General features: G+C 46.5%; 1 protein-coding gene across 1 annotated transcript; it reads left to right on the plus strand.

Annotated features, from left to right (window-relative positions):
- The first annotated feature begins 1,255 nt into the window (after positions 1-1,255).
- Positions 1,256-1,670, plus strand: LOC130884286 (small nuclear ribonucleoprotein F). The gene has a single exon (XM_057785370.1). The coding sequence runs from the start codon at positions 1,365-1,367 to the stop codon at positions 1,623-1,625; it is 261 nt and encodes an 86-aa protein (XP_057641353.1). The 5' UTR covers positions 1,256-1,364; the 3' UTR covers positions 1,626-1,670.
- The last annotated feature ends 15,193 nt before the right edge of the window (positions 1,671-16,863 follow it).

Below are 16,863 nucleotides of genomic sequence, written 5' to 3' on the forward strand. Positions count from 1 at the left end.
GTAGTGGCAAAAGGATCCCTGGGGCTCCACAGCCTGCTATTCTAGCCAATCAGTGAGTCCCAGGTCAGTGAGAGACCCTGTCTCAAAAGGTAAGGAAGAAAACAGTTGGGAAAAGAACCTAACATTGACCCTTGACCTCTACATGCACACACACATGTGCATACACACCTACATGTCTATGCATACACGCATACAAATAAAAGAAAGAAACCTAGAACAGACAGGAAAAACACAGTGCATAGTTGGCTATGGTGGCACATGCCTGTCACCCCACTCTGGGAAGGCAGATGCAGGAGGATATTGAATTCAAGGGCAGCATGGACACCTAGTAAGACTTTACCTCAAAAAATATCACACTTGAAGTAGGCATGGTAGCTCCCATATGTAAGCAGCACAACCCTGAAGAAGCTGAAGGAGTAGGTTTGACCCCAGGTCAAGGTCAGTTTAGGCTGCACGGTGTACTCCAGGCAAACCTGGGATACAGAATAAAACTATCTCAAAGGGCCGCACTGAACAGGGCATGGAAATGAACACCTTTGAACCAGCACTCAGGAGACTGGTGGATCCCTGTGAGTTCAAGGCCAGCCTGGTCTACACAGGCAGTTCCTGGACATGCAGGACCCTGTCTCAAAAGAAAAGAAAAAAACTAACAGACAAAAGTTCTTGCACAAAAAAATAAAAGTGTATTCATACTTAAATAAGCCGGTAATTTGTATAATCAGTATAATCAATGGAAATAAACTGTATGGTCCGTGTAAAAGTCAAGTGTAATCAGGTTGCACTTTTAATAAAATATATCGGCTGCTTTCAAGGTACATATCAAAAATATAAGGTTACATAAATATCAAAAGGACATGGATTAAAAATATGAATCTTGCAAATGTCTGCCAAAGAAAACAATTATAGTCACACTAAGCAAGAACGGAATCATTTTTTGATAACTGAGACACCAAAATCAGGCCAGCAGCTACTTCAGGAAGGGGATACGAGGGGGGACATATACCCAGGAGCTTAGGGGTCTTTCTCTTTCCTGGGTCTGGGTGGTGAACACTCGAAGCTATTTTTATACTCTCTACCTTCTGGTACAGCTTGGACTTTTTAGCTTCACTTTTTTTAACTTCTTGTTGTGAGGTCATCACTTATCCGCAGGAAGATGTAAACAGCAGAACGGTCCCCCTCCACCCTGTAATCAGCCTTCTCTTGAGATTCTATTACATAAAGAGGATGCATATTAAAATAAGAACAGTGGCATTTCTCCGAGCGCTGCGCGTTCCGGGTCGGCGGCGGCTGCTCCAGTCACGCACGAGGGGTTTGCAGCGGCGGGGTCGACGGCGAGCGGGGTGTAGCGCTCGCGAGTGTTCGCGATGAGTTTACCCCTCAATCCCAAGCCTTTTCTCAATGGACTGACAGGAAAACCAGTGATGGTGAAACTCAAGTGGGGGATGGAATATAAGGGCTACCTGGTCTCTGTTGATGGCTACATGAACATGCAGCTTGCAAATACAGAAGAATACATAGATGGTGCCTTGTCTGGACATCTGGGTGAAGTTCTAATAAGGTGTAATAATGTCCTTTATATCCGAGGCGTTGAAGAGGAGGAGGAAGATGGGGAAATGAGAGAATAGCATCTTTGAGGGTTTTTTTATATATATGTATTTCTATACAATAAAGATTTGGTTTTTTTCAAAAAAAAAAGAAAAAAGAACAGTGGTGGTGCTCCACGTCGATGTGAGATTCTCAATCACTTTGTCAAATGTATAGATTCCTGTCGCTGCCACAAACAGAACTGTTCCACAACCTCAGGACTTTCCCTGGCGCTATAGCCACAGAATGGCACGTGTCCTCCCATTCCTTGCCCCTGGCAACGATCACTTTCTTCCCAGTGCTAGAGCTTGTCACCCTAAACTCTAATATAAAACTACCATGTAACACATGACCTTCTGAGACCAGTGTGCGCCTCGAGATTACCCGAGTTGTTTCCTGTATGAACATTTGTTCCTGTTTCTGAGGCTGTGGATCTATCTGCTGAGCTACGGTGGAGCATTCTGGCCATTTGTAGTTTTCGGCTATCACCAACAAAGCCAATATAAACAATCACACAGGGAGTCTGTATATGCATCCTTTTTTAAATTTTCTGGGATGTAACTTATTAGATTATATAGGATTCTTATATTTTGATTTTTTTCTGAGTAATCCTATCAATTTACTTTCCCACTAACAATCCCTGAGAGCCAGCTTCCCCCCTTCCTCGGCAGCATTTAGTACAGTGGATGTTGCTATTGTTTATTTTAACTGATCTCATGGCTGTGTGATGACACGGTCTCACGTGCATCCCCCTGACAGCTAGCAGGGTTGAACGCTTTTCCAGGCACTTGCTTGTTATCTGCAGGCGTCCGTGATGAGTGACATTCCCTATCTCTTGCCCGTTTCCTTGTTTGCTCATTGCTGCTCTTGAGAGCTCTTGATATCATCTAGAGATGGGGTCTGTGTTAGATACACGGCTTCAGATGCTGTTCTCCCAATCTATAGCTAGTCTTCTCGCTCCCTTCATGGGGTCTTAGACGGTGCCCAAGGATTTTTTTTATTTGGATGAAGTTTGGTTTATCAATTTTCATTGGACAGTGTGTGTTGTGCGGAAGAACTCTTCCCAAAGTCCTGCATCTCGATGTCTCATAAGTTTTAAAATTACTTGATACTAGTGAACTCACTAATAAACTCATCATGTGGCTAGATTATAGAAGTCATTTCCTCACCCAGTCCTCAACAGTGTGCCCACAGAGAACCTCTGTCCAGTTAGAATGGTTAGAATGGCCATTCTGAAGGCATGGAGCTTTGTGTACCCTTCTCTATCTGTTACATATGGATAGATCCTAGCCTATAACACACACATGCTTATATGTCAAGAGCTGTAAGTGTAGGTGTGAATAACATTTAGAAAGTAGACCAGGAAACAGTGATACTGGTGGACCAAATGCAGGCTAAAGAACACGTTGAGAGAGAGAGAGAGAGAGAGAGAGAGAGAGAGAGAGAGAGAGAGAGAGAGAGAGAATCTAAAGTTAATTATTTTCCTGGTTTCAATTCTGTCTTGATTTTTTTCTTTTTTTTTTTAAGTGAATAAGTCCATAAACAGTTTTGTGATTTCATGGTTTTTATTAAAATCTGTAATCTATTTTAGCTAGTATACAAAATATATCTTGTAGTGTTATGATGAAGTGTTTGGGGTTAACGGGATTTCTATACCTTGTTCCCTCCATTGAATGACTTTTACTCTTAAAAAAATAAAACCAGCTGGGTATGGTGGCACAGGCCTTTAATCCTAGTGCTCAGGAGACAGAAGCAGGCAGATCTCTGGGCATTTAAGGCCAGCCTGGTCTACACAGTAAGTTCCAGGACAGCCAGGGCTACACAGAGAAACCCTGTCTCGAAAAACCAAAACAGTAATAATAAATAAATAAACCACCCAGTGTGTCAATTAGGAAGAAATTAAACTGTTTCAAACAGTAAAGGACATGGTCATCTATGAAGAACATTCCAGGACATTTGCAGCCAAAACTCTTAGAACAAGTGAGTGAATTCAGCAAAGTAACAAGATACAATATCTGAAGTCAGATATAAAATTATGTCTATCTACCAGCAAAGAAAACATAGAAGCCAAGAATACAATTATGATGTAACTATGACCACCTAGGTAGAAATCAAACCCAAGGCCTTGCCAATGCCAGGCAAACACTCTGCGGCTGAGCTACATCCCAGTCCTTGTTTTTGAGACAAGATTTTGCTATGTAATGCACTGGTGTCAAAGTTGCAATTCTTTCTCTTCTGCCTCTCAAGTGCTGGGATTTTTAGATATGTGCCACCACGCCAGGCTCAAGCATAATGTTTTAATCAGCATATACAGGACTTCTATGATGAAAATGACAAAATATTAATGAGATAAATCAAAGATATAATTAAGTTGACCAACATGCAACATTCACAAAGTGGAAGACTCGGCATAGTAAAGACACCAGTTCTCAAAATGATATGAGGGTTTAATGCAGTTATTACCAAAATACCATGGATGCCAGCTTTTTAAGATGCATTCAATGCATTTAACCAATTTTTACAAATTGCAGCTGAATATGCATCTGTGCACACACACACACACATATATAGTATGTATGTATGTATGTATGTATGTGTAGGGTTAGACTTTATTTCAATAAAATACAATTAGTTTGACTATTTAAAGAGACTGGTTGGAAAATTTTCTCTTCATTAAGTTCAATTTACATAAAATACAGATTACACCCACACATGAAGTGAAGTTCGCACACCACCATGTATCATACCTGCGCCATTTTAAATTCTCTTCCCTCTCTCATACTCACCTGAGACCCACATAGGAGGCTCCTCATGCAGCTGCCTCTTGGGGCATGTGGAGTCCTCAGGTAACTCAAGACTATTCCATCTCTTCCCTCTTGGCTCCTGCCAAGCTAAAAGAGATCCACTGTCTCTTTGGACCCCTGGAGATCCACAATGCCCTCTTGGCTGCATCCTGCCCAGCCAGGAATGCCACGTACCCTTCTTTCCACATTTGCTCTCTTCCTCCACAGTGGAAGCTGGCCTGGCACACTAGAGTCCTAGTCTCATGATGGGTCACTCATCAATATTCACCACGGCTGCCCTCATGGGTGTCCTCTCTACCCACAAATGTCCAGACTTCCATGAGCATCTACAGAGCTTCATAGAGTAAAAGTCAGCCATGAGCACGGAGCTCAGTGTGGAGCCCAAGCAGTGGGAGTGAGGGGCATCTGGAATGTTTTGACTGTAAAGACATTCACAAGTGAGTGTGAAAAAATGTTACAGAAAGAGTCAAACTCCATTAAATATCTTCAGCTGGTGATATTTTGGAACTACTTTGCGTAATTGATCATCTAAATATAATTCACCAGACTAGCTCTGACCATCCTGGAACTCACTCTATAGACCAAACTGGCCTTGCACTCAGAGATTCACCTGCCTCTACCAAGTGAGTACTGGGAGTCAAGGCGTGGGCCAGCAAGACCTGACTCAATAAAAGTTACTGATGTTGTGTAAAGGCTTCCATGATCGGACCCCACTGAATTCTACCACTCAATTTTCAAGCGAACTTTAAACACCATGCAGTTCTTTATATAACACAACCAAAACACTGGGTGCTGACTTCACTATTAGTGACAGATGGGGTAAATCATTAGCAACAAATCCTGCATGTGGACCAGCCAAGTCCACTCTGAACACCATGTTAATACAGAGTAACCGTACTGGAAGATAAAAGGTCAAAAAGTCATGGCCTCTGTTCTCTAAGATATTATAAGCTGGCAACAGAAGAACTGTCATGTCAGAGACAATAGAGGATGTTTTTGTAATACTTAGAAGTCTGTCTCCCACAGGTAAGCTAGCAGGAAGTGACCTGAATAAATAAAAGGGTTGACATCATGGTCAGGCAAGATTTTGGTTGAGTCTTGTGGGATGGCTTATGATTGTATGGATGGAAGGATGGATGGATGAATGGATGGATGGGTGGGTGGGTGAATGGATGGATGGATGAATGGGTGGATGGATGGATGGATGGATGGATGGATGGATGGATGGATGGATAGATTGATATGTGTGGGATGGATGGATGGATGGATGGATGAATGGGTGGGTGGATGGAAGGACGGATGGACGGACGGACGGACGGACGGACGGATGGATGGATGGATGGATGGATGGATGGATGGATAGATTGATATGTGTGGGATGGATGGATGGATGAATGGATGGATGGATGAATGGGTGGATGGATGGATGGATGGATGGATGGATGTGTGTGGGATGGATGGATGGATGGATGGATGGATGGATGGATGGATGGATTGTGGGTGAGTGGATAAATGGATACGTGTGTGTATGTGGGAAGCTTGTGTACGGGGATGGATGGATGTGTGGGTGGATGGATGGATGGATGGATGAATGTGTGTGTGTGTGTAGTTGTGTGCATGCATGTGTATGTGCATGCATGCATGCATATGGAGGATGAACGAATGGTAGAACAGAAGCTATCTGAAGCAGAATGTTCTCACTAGTCCCTCATAGAGGGAGTTACCCTCCTCTTACTGAACAACTGTGAGTTACCCTTCAGCGATAAGTGGAAAACATATAGAAATGACAGCACCTATCTGACACACTTGGAACCCCATCTTCCTGGAACTTAAAGTCATAAGTTACTGATACCTCAGAGAAGGGGAATTTCATAAGGGAAACACAGACTTGAGGGTGAGACCAACTCAAGTTATTGCTAGAGTAGCCTCAAGTCGCTCTTTCTCTGTAAGCTCCAGGCTTTGTGTGATGAACAGACTGATAATGGGGCCAAACGCAGATGATTGCCATAAAGAATAAATAAATAATGCACTCAGAGTGCCTGGAAGATAAGATGCACATTACAAGAAATGACTCTTGCTCGTCAATATCTGTGTACACTTATTTATCAGGATAGTATGTGGTCGCCTCTGCTTCCCACTCCTTCCTACGGCCTTGTGCTTCCATCTGGGATCTTTCTCTTCTGTCTCAGGAATTGTTCTAAGATGCTATTTCCCTTTCAGATGGCAGTGGTGTGGTTGTTGTTGTTGTTTTGTGTCCTGTCAGGGACTGAACCTAGGGCCTCCCACATGCTATGCAAGTGCTCACTGCCAGGGTACCCTCCCAGCCCATCCCTCCACTCGGAAGGAAACCTTCAGTGGCAGCAGGGTCTAGAAAGACAATGGTCTTCCTTTAGCTCTTGAAAGATGTCACCGCGCTGGCGTGGCTCTCAGCATCTGCTGAGGGTCAGCTAATGACCTCCTTGCTGCTTGTTTGAAAATTGTGTGAATTTTCTCTCAGGGTGCTTCTAGTATTTTTTTGTTTGATCATCCTAAAAGTCTGATTTAGTGATGGTTTGTTCAGCCGTGAGCCTAGTACCTTCTAAAACTCTTCCTCCCCCCGCCCAAATCATTCCCCTTTCCAATGTACTCTCGAATTTGTTTGTTCATGCATTTACTTACACATACATCTAAATACACAAACACACACACATACACATAGATACACACACAGACTGACACACACAGAGACACATGCATAGAAACACAGACATGAACATAGACATATACACATACACAAACACAGACATGCACACACCAGACACACAGGACTCTAAATACACACATGCACAAACACAGAGAGACACATACACTCTCACACACACAAAGACACACACATAGAAACACAGACATGCACACAGATATACACACATACACAAACACAGACATGCACACACAGAGATACACTAGACTCTAAATACACACATGCGCGCAGACCCAGAACTCTAAGCTCATCCAGAGCAGGAATCCTTAGCTGTTTTGTCCACTGGTCTCTCTCCAGCCCTAGAGCAGTCTCTGGTCCCAGAACAGAGCTACTCTAGCACCTGGTTTACAAGCAGTTCCTGTGCACCCCACCTTCCTTCTCGGTACTCAGCACAGACTAACGCTCAACTAGTGTGGGCCTGGTTAAACCACACTAGTTAACCTTATTAATTAACCTCAGAGACTCTGTGGGCCTGACTTATGTCCACTCCTATGAACATGGACACCCTTCACCCTGCACCATCCCTGCTGGTCTCCTCCAGGCAACACATCAAGTCAGAGAAAAATGAACTTCCATTGGACCCTGAGAAATTGAGCAGAACAGAAACTCCAGGTCAAATAAATCTGTGGAAATGCAATAAAAATAAATCTGGAGACACAATAAATCAGAAGCTCAGTGTGGGTCAAATGGCTTCCTGATGTCAAAATGTAAATGTTAACCCAAAATGTCATGTTTCTGCTCTCTGCGGCCCATTTCGCGTCTTTTATTTCACATTATCTTCAAAGCAGCTCGAAGATGCAAAGCATCTCCATCTCAGAAGACGCAAAGTTGATACTTAGGGAAAAGGAAAGATGAAAATATTGCCAAAGAACCACATGGCAAGGCCAGATGGGAAGTCATGAGCCCTAGGAAAGGGTTTCCTACCGGGCTATCTCAGGGTCTCCATGCAGGGGGTTCCAGGCCACAGTAGAGATGCAGCAACCTTCCCAAGACATCAATTCTATCCCAAGGCTCACAGAAATAAAAAGAACATCATTTTCATATTAAAACCAATGTACTGTTTTGAGGCCTTTTAAAAAAGTGTTACCACATAACTCAGACTGACCTCAAACTTACCATTCTTTTGCCTCAGTCCCTGGGCACTGGGATCACAGACATATGTGGCTATGGGGGTTTCAGGGTGCTCGGGAGCAGGAGGTGTGCATGAGGGTGTGTCCACAGAGAAGACCAGAGCCCAGCTTTTAGGAGTAGGTCCTCTTCTTCCACCTGGGTTCCAGCAACCAAACTCAGGTATCTGGGCTAATGTGGCAAGCACTCACCACTCCAAATGCAAGTGTTGTACCAAGTACAATCCATAGTAGTTGTGAGAATTATTAAGATAAGAAAATTTGGGGCTGGAAAGATGGCTCAACAATTAAGAGTACTTGCTGCTCTTACAAAAGACTCAAGTTCAGTTCCCAACCCCAACATGGGGGATGCCAACCATCACTAGCTCCCATTCCAGGGATTCCAATGCCCTCTCCTGACCTTTATGGTCACTGAACATACAATGGTACCCAGACATACATGCAGACACAGCATCTATAAATAAACCATTTTTAATAAGATAAAAACCATGAGGAAACCGTTTTTAATACGATAGAATTTGCCTGAAGACTGGTTTCTGTCTTAGAATCTGAGCCACACTTCTTCCTTCATTTCCCGAGCCTTATTGTTCTCACCCAAAAATGGGGGTAACAACTCCTTCCTGACAGGATCACTATCCTACAGAAAAGAAGCCCCAGACAGAGCCTGACATGGGGGAGAAGTATGAAAATACTCATGTTCTTAAATCACCAATCAACCCTGTTGGAGGACTTTTTTTTTGAAACATATGGAAACCAAGTAGCAATCATTTCCTTACAGTCCCCAAACTCCTAAAGTGTCCAATTTAAAGTCTCATTTGAGAAAGCAAGAGCTGGAAACAATTTATAGGATTGACACTGAGCAAATGATTAGAGATTAAAGAACGCCATGACTTGAGATTTTTGTTTTAATGATTTTTCTGTGAACTTGAGGAGGAAAGCGTTGAAAGAGACTTAAAAGCAGTCTTTACCAGCCGGAGAGATGTCTCAGCGGATGCTGTACTTACTGATGAAGGATGAGGACCTGAGCTCAGATCCCAAACATTCACATAAAAGCTGGACATAGTGGTACATAGCACCCTACTGCAGATGGGGCAGAAGCAGAAGGATCCTGGAGGCTTGCTGGCCATCCTGCCTGGGCAATCTGCAAGCTCCTGGTTCAGTGAGCTCCTGTCTCAAAAAATAAGATGGAAACATATAGAGGAAGACATCCAAAGCTGAGCTCTGGCTTCCATATGCACATGCACAGGTGAGTCCACCTGCACACACACATGTACACACATGCCCTACATACACGTCACACACACATGCACATGAGCGCACATGGGTGCATGTGTGCGTACACACAGGCTCATGCATGCATGTGTGCATGCACACACACACACAGAGACACTACATGTACACACACTTTTCAAAGGTTAGGGAAATAACTCAGTGTTAGATTGCTCACTTAGCATATGCAGGGCTCTGAGTTCAGTTCCAAGACTGACAAAAAGAGAAGGGAAGGAAAGGGTTGTGGGGGGAAGGGAAAGAAAGAGAGGAAAACTGGGGAGAGAGGAAAAGGGAAAGGAGAAGGGCTCAGCTATTGTCTTTGCACCTGCGGGGGAAAGGCACACCACACTGCACTAAACTGAGAGCACCAAGGGAAGTCAGGAATCTGAAGCTCCGCTTGGCTTCTAGGCTCTCAGAACCACCTAGAGAAAAACAGAACTCACCTCCCTACAGATTTCCTAAAATCTTGAATACGGACTCTTGGATGGAGACAAACTGGCCTCTAAGCAGGAAGCATGAGCATCCACAGTGAGGGGCTTGTCCACACGCTGGAGTCAAACTGTCCCGCAATGTCTCCTCATGGATTTGCCTGGTCAGCCACAGTCTCACGACCCTGTGTTAAACTGCTCAAGGTTCCCACGTACAAGATGTGGAACCATCAATGGTTGTCAACACGGCACTCATTCTGCAAGTGCCAGCATTCATTCAGCAGAAGGCTCAAAAAAGGAGCACAGAACAAACCTGTGCTGAACCCCTGGCCAGAGAAAGGCAGAGATGCTACCTGGCTGAGGTAAGGTACACAGGCACCAGGGCCAGACTGGCAGCCACGAAGGCACTCAGCGTGGTGCATGTAGGAAACTCTCAGGACCAGTGTTATCATTGTCCGTCATCTGTCCATCTGTCTATTGTCGTCCTACGTCTCCCACACCGCCACCATACCAGAGCTGGTTCACCTTCGAGTCCTCAAGCAGTGGTTCCTTGAAGGTAAAGCTCTGCCCTGTTAATGATTTTATCCCCATGTCCTCAAATAGCACCTGGTCCACCCTCCCGGCCCACAGTCAGGAATGCACAACATACCCAAGCTCTCAGACCCTGTCATAGCGGGACTGCTCTCAGCAACTGCAGAAAACAGGGCTTGTGGCTGGAGCTATGATCTGACACTCCCAGGAGAATTGCGTCAAGCTGCTAGCTCCCGACCTGAACTCCAGGCTCTTACTGGATTGCCACCATCTGGTCCTCCCACCAGCTCTCCTATCTATACCAAGTCCCTGTCCCATAGATTGACTTTTCCAAGAGCCCCTTCATCAAGGAATGACCTCCTCCTATCCCTGGTCCCTTGCCTCTCCCTGGTCCGACTTGCCTGTCCCTCTTTTTTCTCTCCCCAGTCTGTTCTACCTCCTGCCCTGTTCTGGCTTCCTCTTCCCTGAATCTGTCTCACAGTATACAGCCAGGCTGTTCCACTATCATCTGGCTCCATCCTGTTCTACCCCTCTGTCTAGTTCCACATCTGGAGCCACAGCTGGTTCTCATCAGAATAGTAAGGCCTGACTGTTCTTGGGGCCTAAAATATTACAGCAATCCAAGAGAGTAGGGAGGGTGTACACAGTACATAGTAAGTACTCAAAAAAAAAAATAGGCATGCAGGTTCAACCGAGGAGAGCGTGGATGAATGTTGCTGAGTAAATGTTTTAGCAATGGTAGAGCTAGGCAGTAAAAAGCTTAAGAGTAAATAGAACAAAACACCCCTGCATCCTCAGCCCAGAATATTCTGAGGCATGGTATGTGTCTCAGATCTGAGTAAATATTACCTTCAATCCTTGTCTTCCGAGGAGGGGACTCTTGGGAAGACCCTGCTGTAACCTGTGGGAAGCTGGAGTGACTTACAAATCTCAACACAGAACTAGCTGTAGCTGCTGATGGGCAAGGAGCAATGGGGTCAAAGGGCCACACCCCCTCCAACTTAAGGCTCCTTAAAAACTTCTTTAAAGCCGGGCTTTAATCCCAGCACTCAGGAGGCAGAGGCAGGCGGATCTCTGGGAGTTCGAGGCCATCCTGGTCTACAAGAGCTAGTTCCAGGACAGACACCAAAAGCTACAGAGAAACCCTGTCTCGAAAGAGTGGAGAAAGGGGTACACTCATCCATTGCTGGTGGGAATGCAAACTTGTGCAACCACTTTGGAAAGCAGTGTGGCGGTTTCTCAGGAAAGTCAGGATCAACCTACCCCTGGACCCAGCAATACCACTCTTGGGAATATACCCAAGAGATGCCCTATCATACAACAAAAGTATATGTTCAACTATGTTCATAGCAGCATTGTTTGTAATAGCCAGAACCTGGAAACAACCTAGATGCCCTTCAATGGAAGAATGGATGAAGAAAGTATGGAATATATACATATTAGAGTACTACTCAGCAGTAAAAAACAATGACTTCTTGAATTTTGCATGCAAATGGACGGAAATAGAAAACACTATCCTGAGTGAGGTAAGCCAGACCCAAAAAGAGGAACATGGGATGTACTCACTCATAATTGGTTTCTAGCCAAAAATAAAGGACATTGAGCCTATAATTCGTGATTCTAGAGAAGCTAAATAAGAAGGTGAACCCAAAGAAAAACATATAGGCATCCTCCTGAAAGGCAATGAAAGGAGACAGAGACAGAGACCCACATTGGAGCACTGGACTGAAATCTCAAGGTCCAAATCAGGAGCAGAAGGAGAGAGAGCACAAGCAAGGAACTCAGGACCATGAGGGGTGCACCCACACACTGAGACAATGGGGATGTTCTATCGGGAACTCACCAAGGCCAGCTGGCCTGGGTCTGAAAGAGCATGGGATAAAACCGGACTCGCTGAACATAGCGGACAATGAGGACTACTGAGAACTCAAGAACAATGGCAATGGATTTTTGATCCTACTGCACGTACTGGCTTTGTGGGAGCCTAGGCAGTTTGGATGCTCACCTTGCTATACCTGGATGGAGGTGGGTGGTCCTTGGACTTCACACAGGGCAGGGAACCCTGATTGCTCTTAGGGCTGATGAGGGAGGGAGACTTGATTGGGGGAAGGGGAGGGAAATGGGAGGCGGCGGCGAGGAGGAGGCAGAAATCTTTAATAAATAGATTAATTAATTAATTAAAAAAAATTCTTTAAGCCAAAAAGGAGAAACCCAATCTTTGTCAGTTATTAGTCCCCCAAAACCCCGAGCCAAGCCCTTCTGGTCAGTGCATACCCTCATGGAGCATCGTCCTGCAAGGTCCCCAAATGCTAAGCTGGAGGAAGGATGCCCAGGACCTGATGCTGTAGTAACTTTAATGCAATAGCTCATGCAGCCACACCCTGGACAGATGTCCACAGGAGTTAGCAGAGTGAGCATGGCTGAGCTACTAGGAGTTGTGTACCGGGGGCAGGGACTGGAGCTGGGAATAGACTTTGAGTGAAGTAGGAGGGTCGTGACTGGTAGGAGAGAGGACGGCCGGCTGGTATTCCCGATGGTTAGGATAGGTTCCAGGTCAAGGCTTGGGTCCTTCCTCAAGGCCTGTCTGAGTAGGTTCTTGTTATTGTCACCCCCTAAATTCCAGAGTAGGTTCTAGAGGATCCAGGCAGGAGAGTCCCTTAGGACTCACCTGAGTCTCCTCTATAGCCACTGTCTCTGGATAGGGCTTCGGATGACACTAGTGACCCATGGGCAGCACTGGGAGTCTTGCCCCTTTTTATGTCCTGTAAGACAGCTCCCCTTCAACTTATGCTTCTGGAACGAAATCAGCGTCTGTGCCCAGGCCTGACTGTCGGGGTGGCCCTGCCACACCATCCATTGCACAGTGCACAGGTCATTAAGACATTCTCGGTCTGCCTGATGAACACCACACACACACACCACACACACTGCTCAGTGAGGTGGCTTTCCTGGCCTATCCCACGGCTGTGGCCAGGAAGCTTAGGGGAAGCTTAGGGGAAGAGTCTGAGATGTGAGGTGCCACTGCCCCCTGCTGGTCCCCTCAAGAATTGTCTAAGCTGGTATCAAATATAAAATGGACCAGGCTAGAAGGGTACTTTCCTCTCCACTTACTTTAACCGGGGAATAAATACACAAGTTGGTACCTCCAACTGGAACCATGAAGCTAGCTGTCCGTAAGAGAGTTGGCATCCAAAAAAAGGGGGGGATGACAGGCAGCAGAGGAGATGCAAGGACAAGCGAGAGAAAGGACCCTTCTTACCCGAAGGAGTATCGTGATGCTCTCCATGTCTGTACCATCCTTCAAAGGGCACAGAGTGTGTTCATAGTCACTGGCATCACACCTCACCTGAAGGCAGGGCAGGGATGGGGTGGGCAGGGCAGGGATGGGCAAGGGGTGGGGAGAGATGGGGTGGGCAGAGAGGGGTGGGCAGAGATGGGGTGGGCAGAGAGGGGTGGGCAGAGATGGGGTGGGCAGGGTAGGGCAGGATGGGATGAGTAGAGGTGAGCTCTGCTATTGCACAGGCGAGAACATGGAAGACCAAAGAATCTGTGTTGTCCCCCTCCTCCCCCCAACAAAAACAGCTGCACAACCAGACTCTGGAGAAATCACAGGGCTCTGATGCATGCAGCTTTGTGTTTCTAATGAGCCCTGGAACATCCACAGCACTAGATAGACCTTGTCTTTGTCCTTGTCCTGTCTTCCAGGAGCCAGCACTCGACCCCACTTGTCACCTGGTGAAGGGGTCATGTGACCTGAAAGAGGCCATGTTTGGCACTGACCTGTGATTCTGTAGAGGATAGAAGACCAGGTTGCAGAGACCTGAGCAGACAGCATCCTCTGAGAGCGTGGAGGTCACTCCCAGCTCAGCAGCAAACCCCAAGGTGTCATCATATGTGCTCCCGTTGCTTCCCACAAATGACCAACAGAGCCACCACTAGCAGAGGACAGAGGTCCTAGGCTCACCGTAACCTGGACCACCTCTTCCATTAGGAAACCCTCACCCTCTTCTTTCTCTTTGTCTCTGAAGCAGATTCTCTCCTAGACAGCCTCTTCAGCCTTCCATCCCACCTGATTTGATCTAACTGTCTCCCTCCCTGCTCTAGCTACAGTGAATGTCTGCTTCCTCTGCGGTCCCTCCCTAGGCTACAGAACGACTAAACCAATTGAACAGAGAGGAGCCCATCTCTCATCCCTGTCTCTCCATCAGCCAAATGCGTCCTCTGCCCTGGACCAGGGAACAGGTGACACATGGGTGACTTGCTCTTCGTCTGCTAAGAGGAAAGAATTTTTATTCATACAGACATGGGACTTGTCAGGACCCGTGAATATTCCCACACACCTGCTCTCTCAAGAAGAAGAAAAGTGGGTGGAGGAAACCAGCACCCCAGTGTGCTCTAGAGCACTGTTTCCTGACATAACATGCAGCCAAGTGGGGACTCCAGCTGAATGATGCCACCATCTAGAAAAGGGAACCACCTAGAGGAAAATGAAGCCGTCTTAGTTCATTCCTAGGGGACCATGGAAGCTTGGTGTGGACTAAGTCCATCCCAAAAGTGTTTTCTGCAAATGTCACCTCTTGGGGAACTAGGGTCATCACTCGCCACCCCAGAGAACCGTGGTCTCAGGACAGGTTAAGACTGGGTGACCCCATGGCCTCTCACTTTGTCCATTTCTCCTCTCACTACCCTCCATGATCCAAACCAGCACTCAGCCCTGGGGGATGGAGAAGAGGGCAGGCCCTCATCCAAGTCCTTATTGAACTCTCCCGCCTTCGCGCTCAAGAGAATTTTGGCGCACTGATATTATCTTCGATGTTCAGGACCTTGGCTAAGAGCTGGTTTTAAATGTCCACATTATGGATGAAGAAACCTAGGGTCAAAGTGATGTGCAGCTACCCTGGCCTAAGTCTGACCCCAAGAGAGAAAGATGGGAACCCTCATCCATGCCCACTGCCAGGTGTGATTTGTTCCCAAGGCACAGACAGACGACTAGCTGGGTCCTCAGAGCTGAGGGTGTGGCCCTGCCACATCCAGTGGTATTCTCACGAGCCTGGTGTCCTCTCAGATAAAAATGGCAATTATCTCTTATTTTGAACAATGAAGCAAAGAAGTGGAGAATTGACATACATGGTCCAAATGAGATCTCCCCTGTGTCACCTTAGTGGGGTGGGAGGGTACCTTATAATGTCACTCCCTGTCATAGCAAGCATGCCTACAATTTATGCTTCTGTTCCACGTGGCTTTAGGAGCTGGGAAACATTTGCCTCTTCTTTTCTGGGAAGAATGAGAATATGCGCTGCTGATTCTGATCTGCAGCCAGTCCTCTAGGTCTTATGTGTGGGGTTCTCTTGCCCTCTGGTGGACAGACTGTAGCATTGCAACTATGTCCTTGCTTAACCCTAACACAGATATCAACCATCCACCCCTGCCTGGCCCCTTCAGTCTCTGTTCCTTTTCCCACATGATCTGATACCATAGTTGCTAGGCACACGGTGGCAGGAGCCTTGCTCTCCCCACTTTGTCTCTACTCCCCTCACTTTCTGCAAACCAGGCCACCTCTTTTCTGGTATGACCATGTAGGGACTGCCTAGCTTAGTATACAGCTGCTATGTGTGGCTAGAACCCTGCCTCGGACACTAAAGGATCCCTCCTGCCACATGACCCTTCTCAAGTCTGCTTGACCCAATCTCATCTCCCTGCTGGAATAGTCTCTCTGCCTCCTTGCTGAGCCTGTCTCAACCGGCTTCAATTTACCCAGCACCTCTTCTCTTGCCGGTGCAGCAAGCACAAGCAGAGACACCACTAGCCATTCCACTAAGGAAGGTAGACATGACCAAAGGTATCAGAGGGAGCTGTTTGCTGAACCAGGCTCTTAGGATAACACAGTGGCCTAAGGGACCTAACAGAAGGCTTCTTTGGGGAGTGAGAAGACTCACTGGCTGATGTGAACTGGCTCTCCCCAAATGGGGGGGGAAGGGTGGGCTGGCTGTGGATACTGTCTTTACCTATTTCATTTCTCCCCTTCACCCCAACCGTGAGGATAAATTACGATCCTACTTTTTCCAGATGACACTGTCTCAAAGCAACACTGGAGCCAGTCTCGATCCCCACAGGCAGAGAACACCATGAACTCATCCCGACACCGCCCCCCCCCCGCTTCTGTTTCTTCTCTCACAAAACATGGGGTGCAAGCATGGGAGGCTGCAGGGGCATGACCGGCAACAGAGAAGAGTGTGGGCAGACAGATCAAGGCACAGCAAAGGAGTGGCATGGCCAACTTCCAGAGTTGTGCAGAGGCAGATGCAGAGGGCAATACCGGGGTCGTTGACAACATAGCACAGAGTAGCCCTTCTAACTTTCTAGGGTAATCAGAACCCTTG

The sequence above is a fragment of the Chionomys nivalis genome, chromosome 1, assembly GCF_950005125.1.
Source record: "Chionomys nivalis chromosome 1, mChiNiv1.1, whole genome shotgun sequence".
In the NCBI taxonomy this organism is placed as follows: Eukaryota; Metazoa; Chordata; class Mammalia; order Rodentia; family Cricetidae; genus Chionomys; species Chionomys nivalis.

What these genes read in the sequence shown, in the direction of transcription:
- LOC130884286 (XM_057785370.1), top strand. Translation starts at nt 1,365, where the DNA reads ATGAGTTTACCCCTCAATCCCAAGCCTTTTCTCAATGGACTGACAGGA.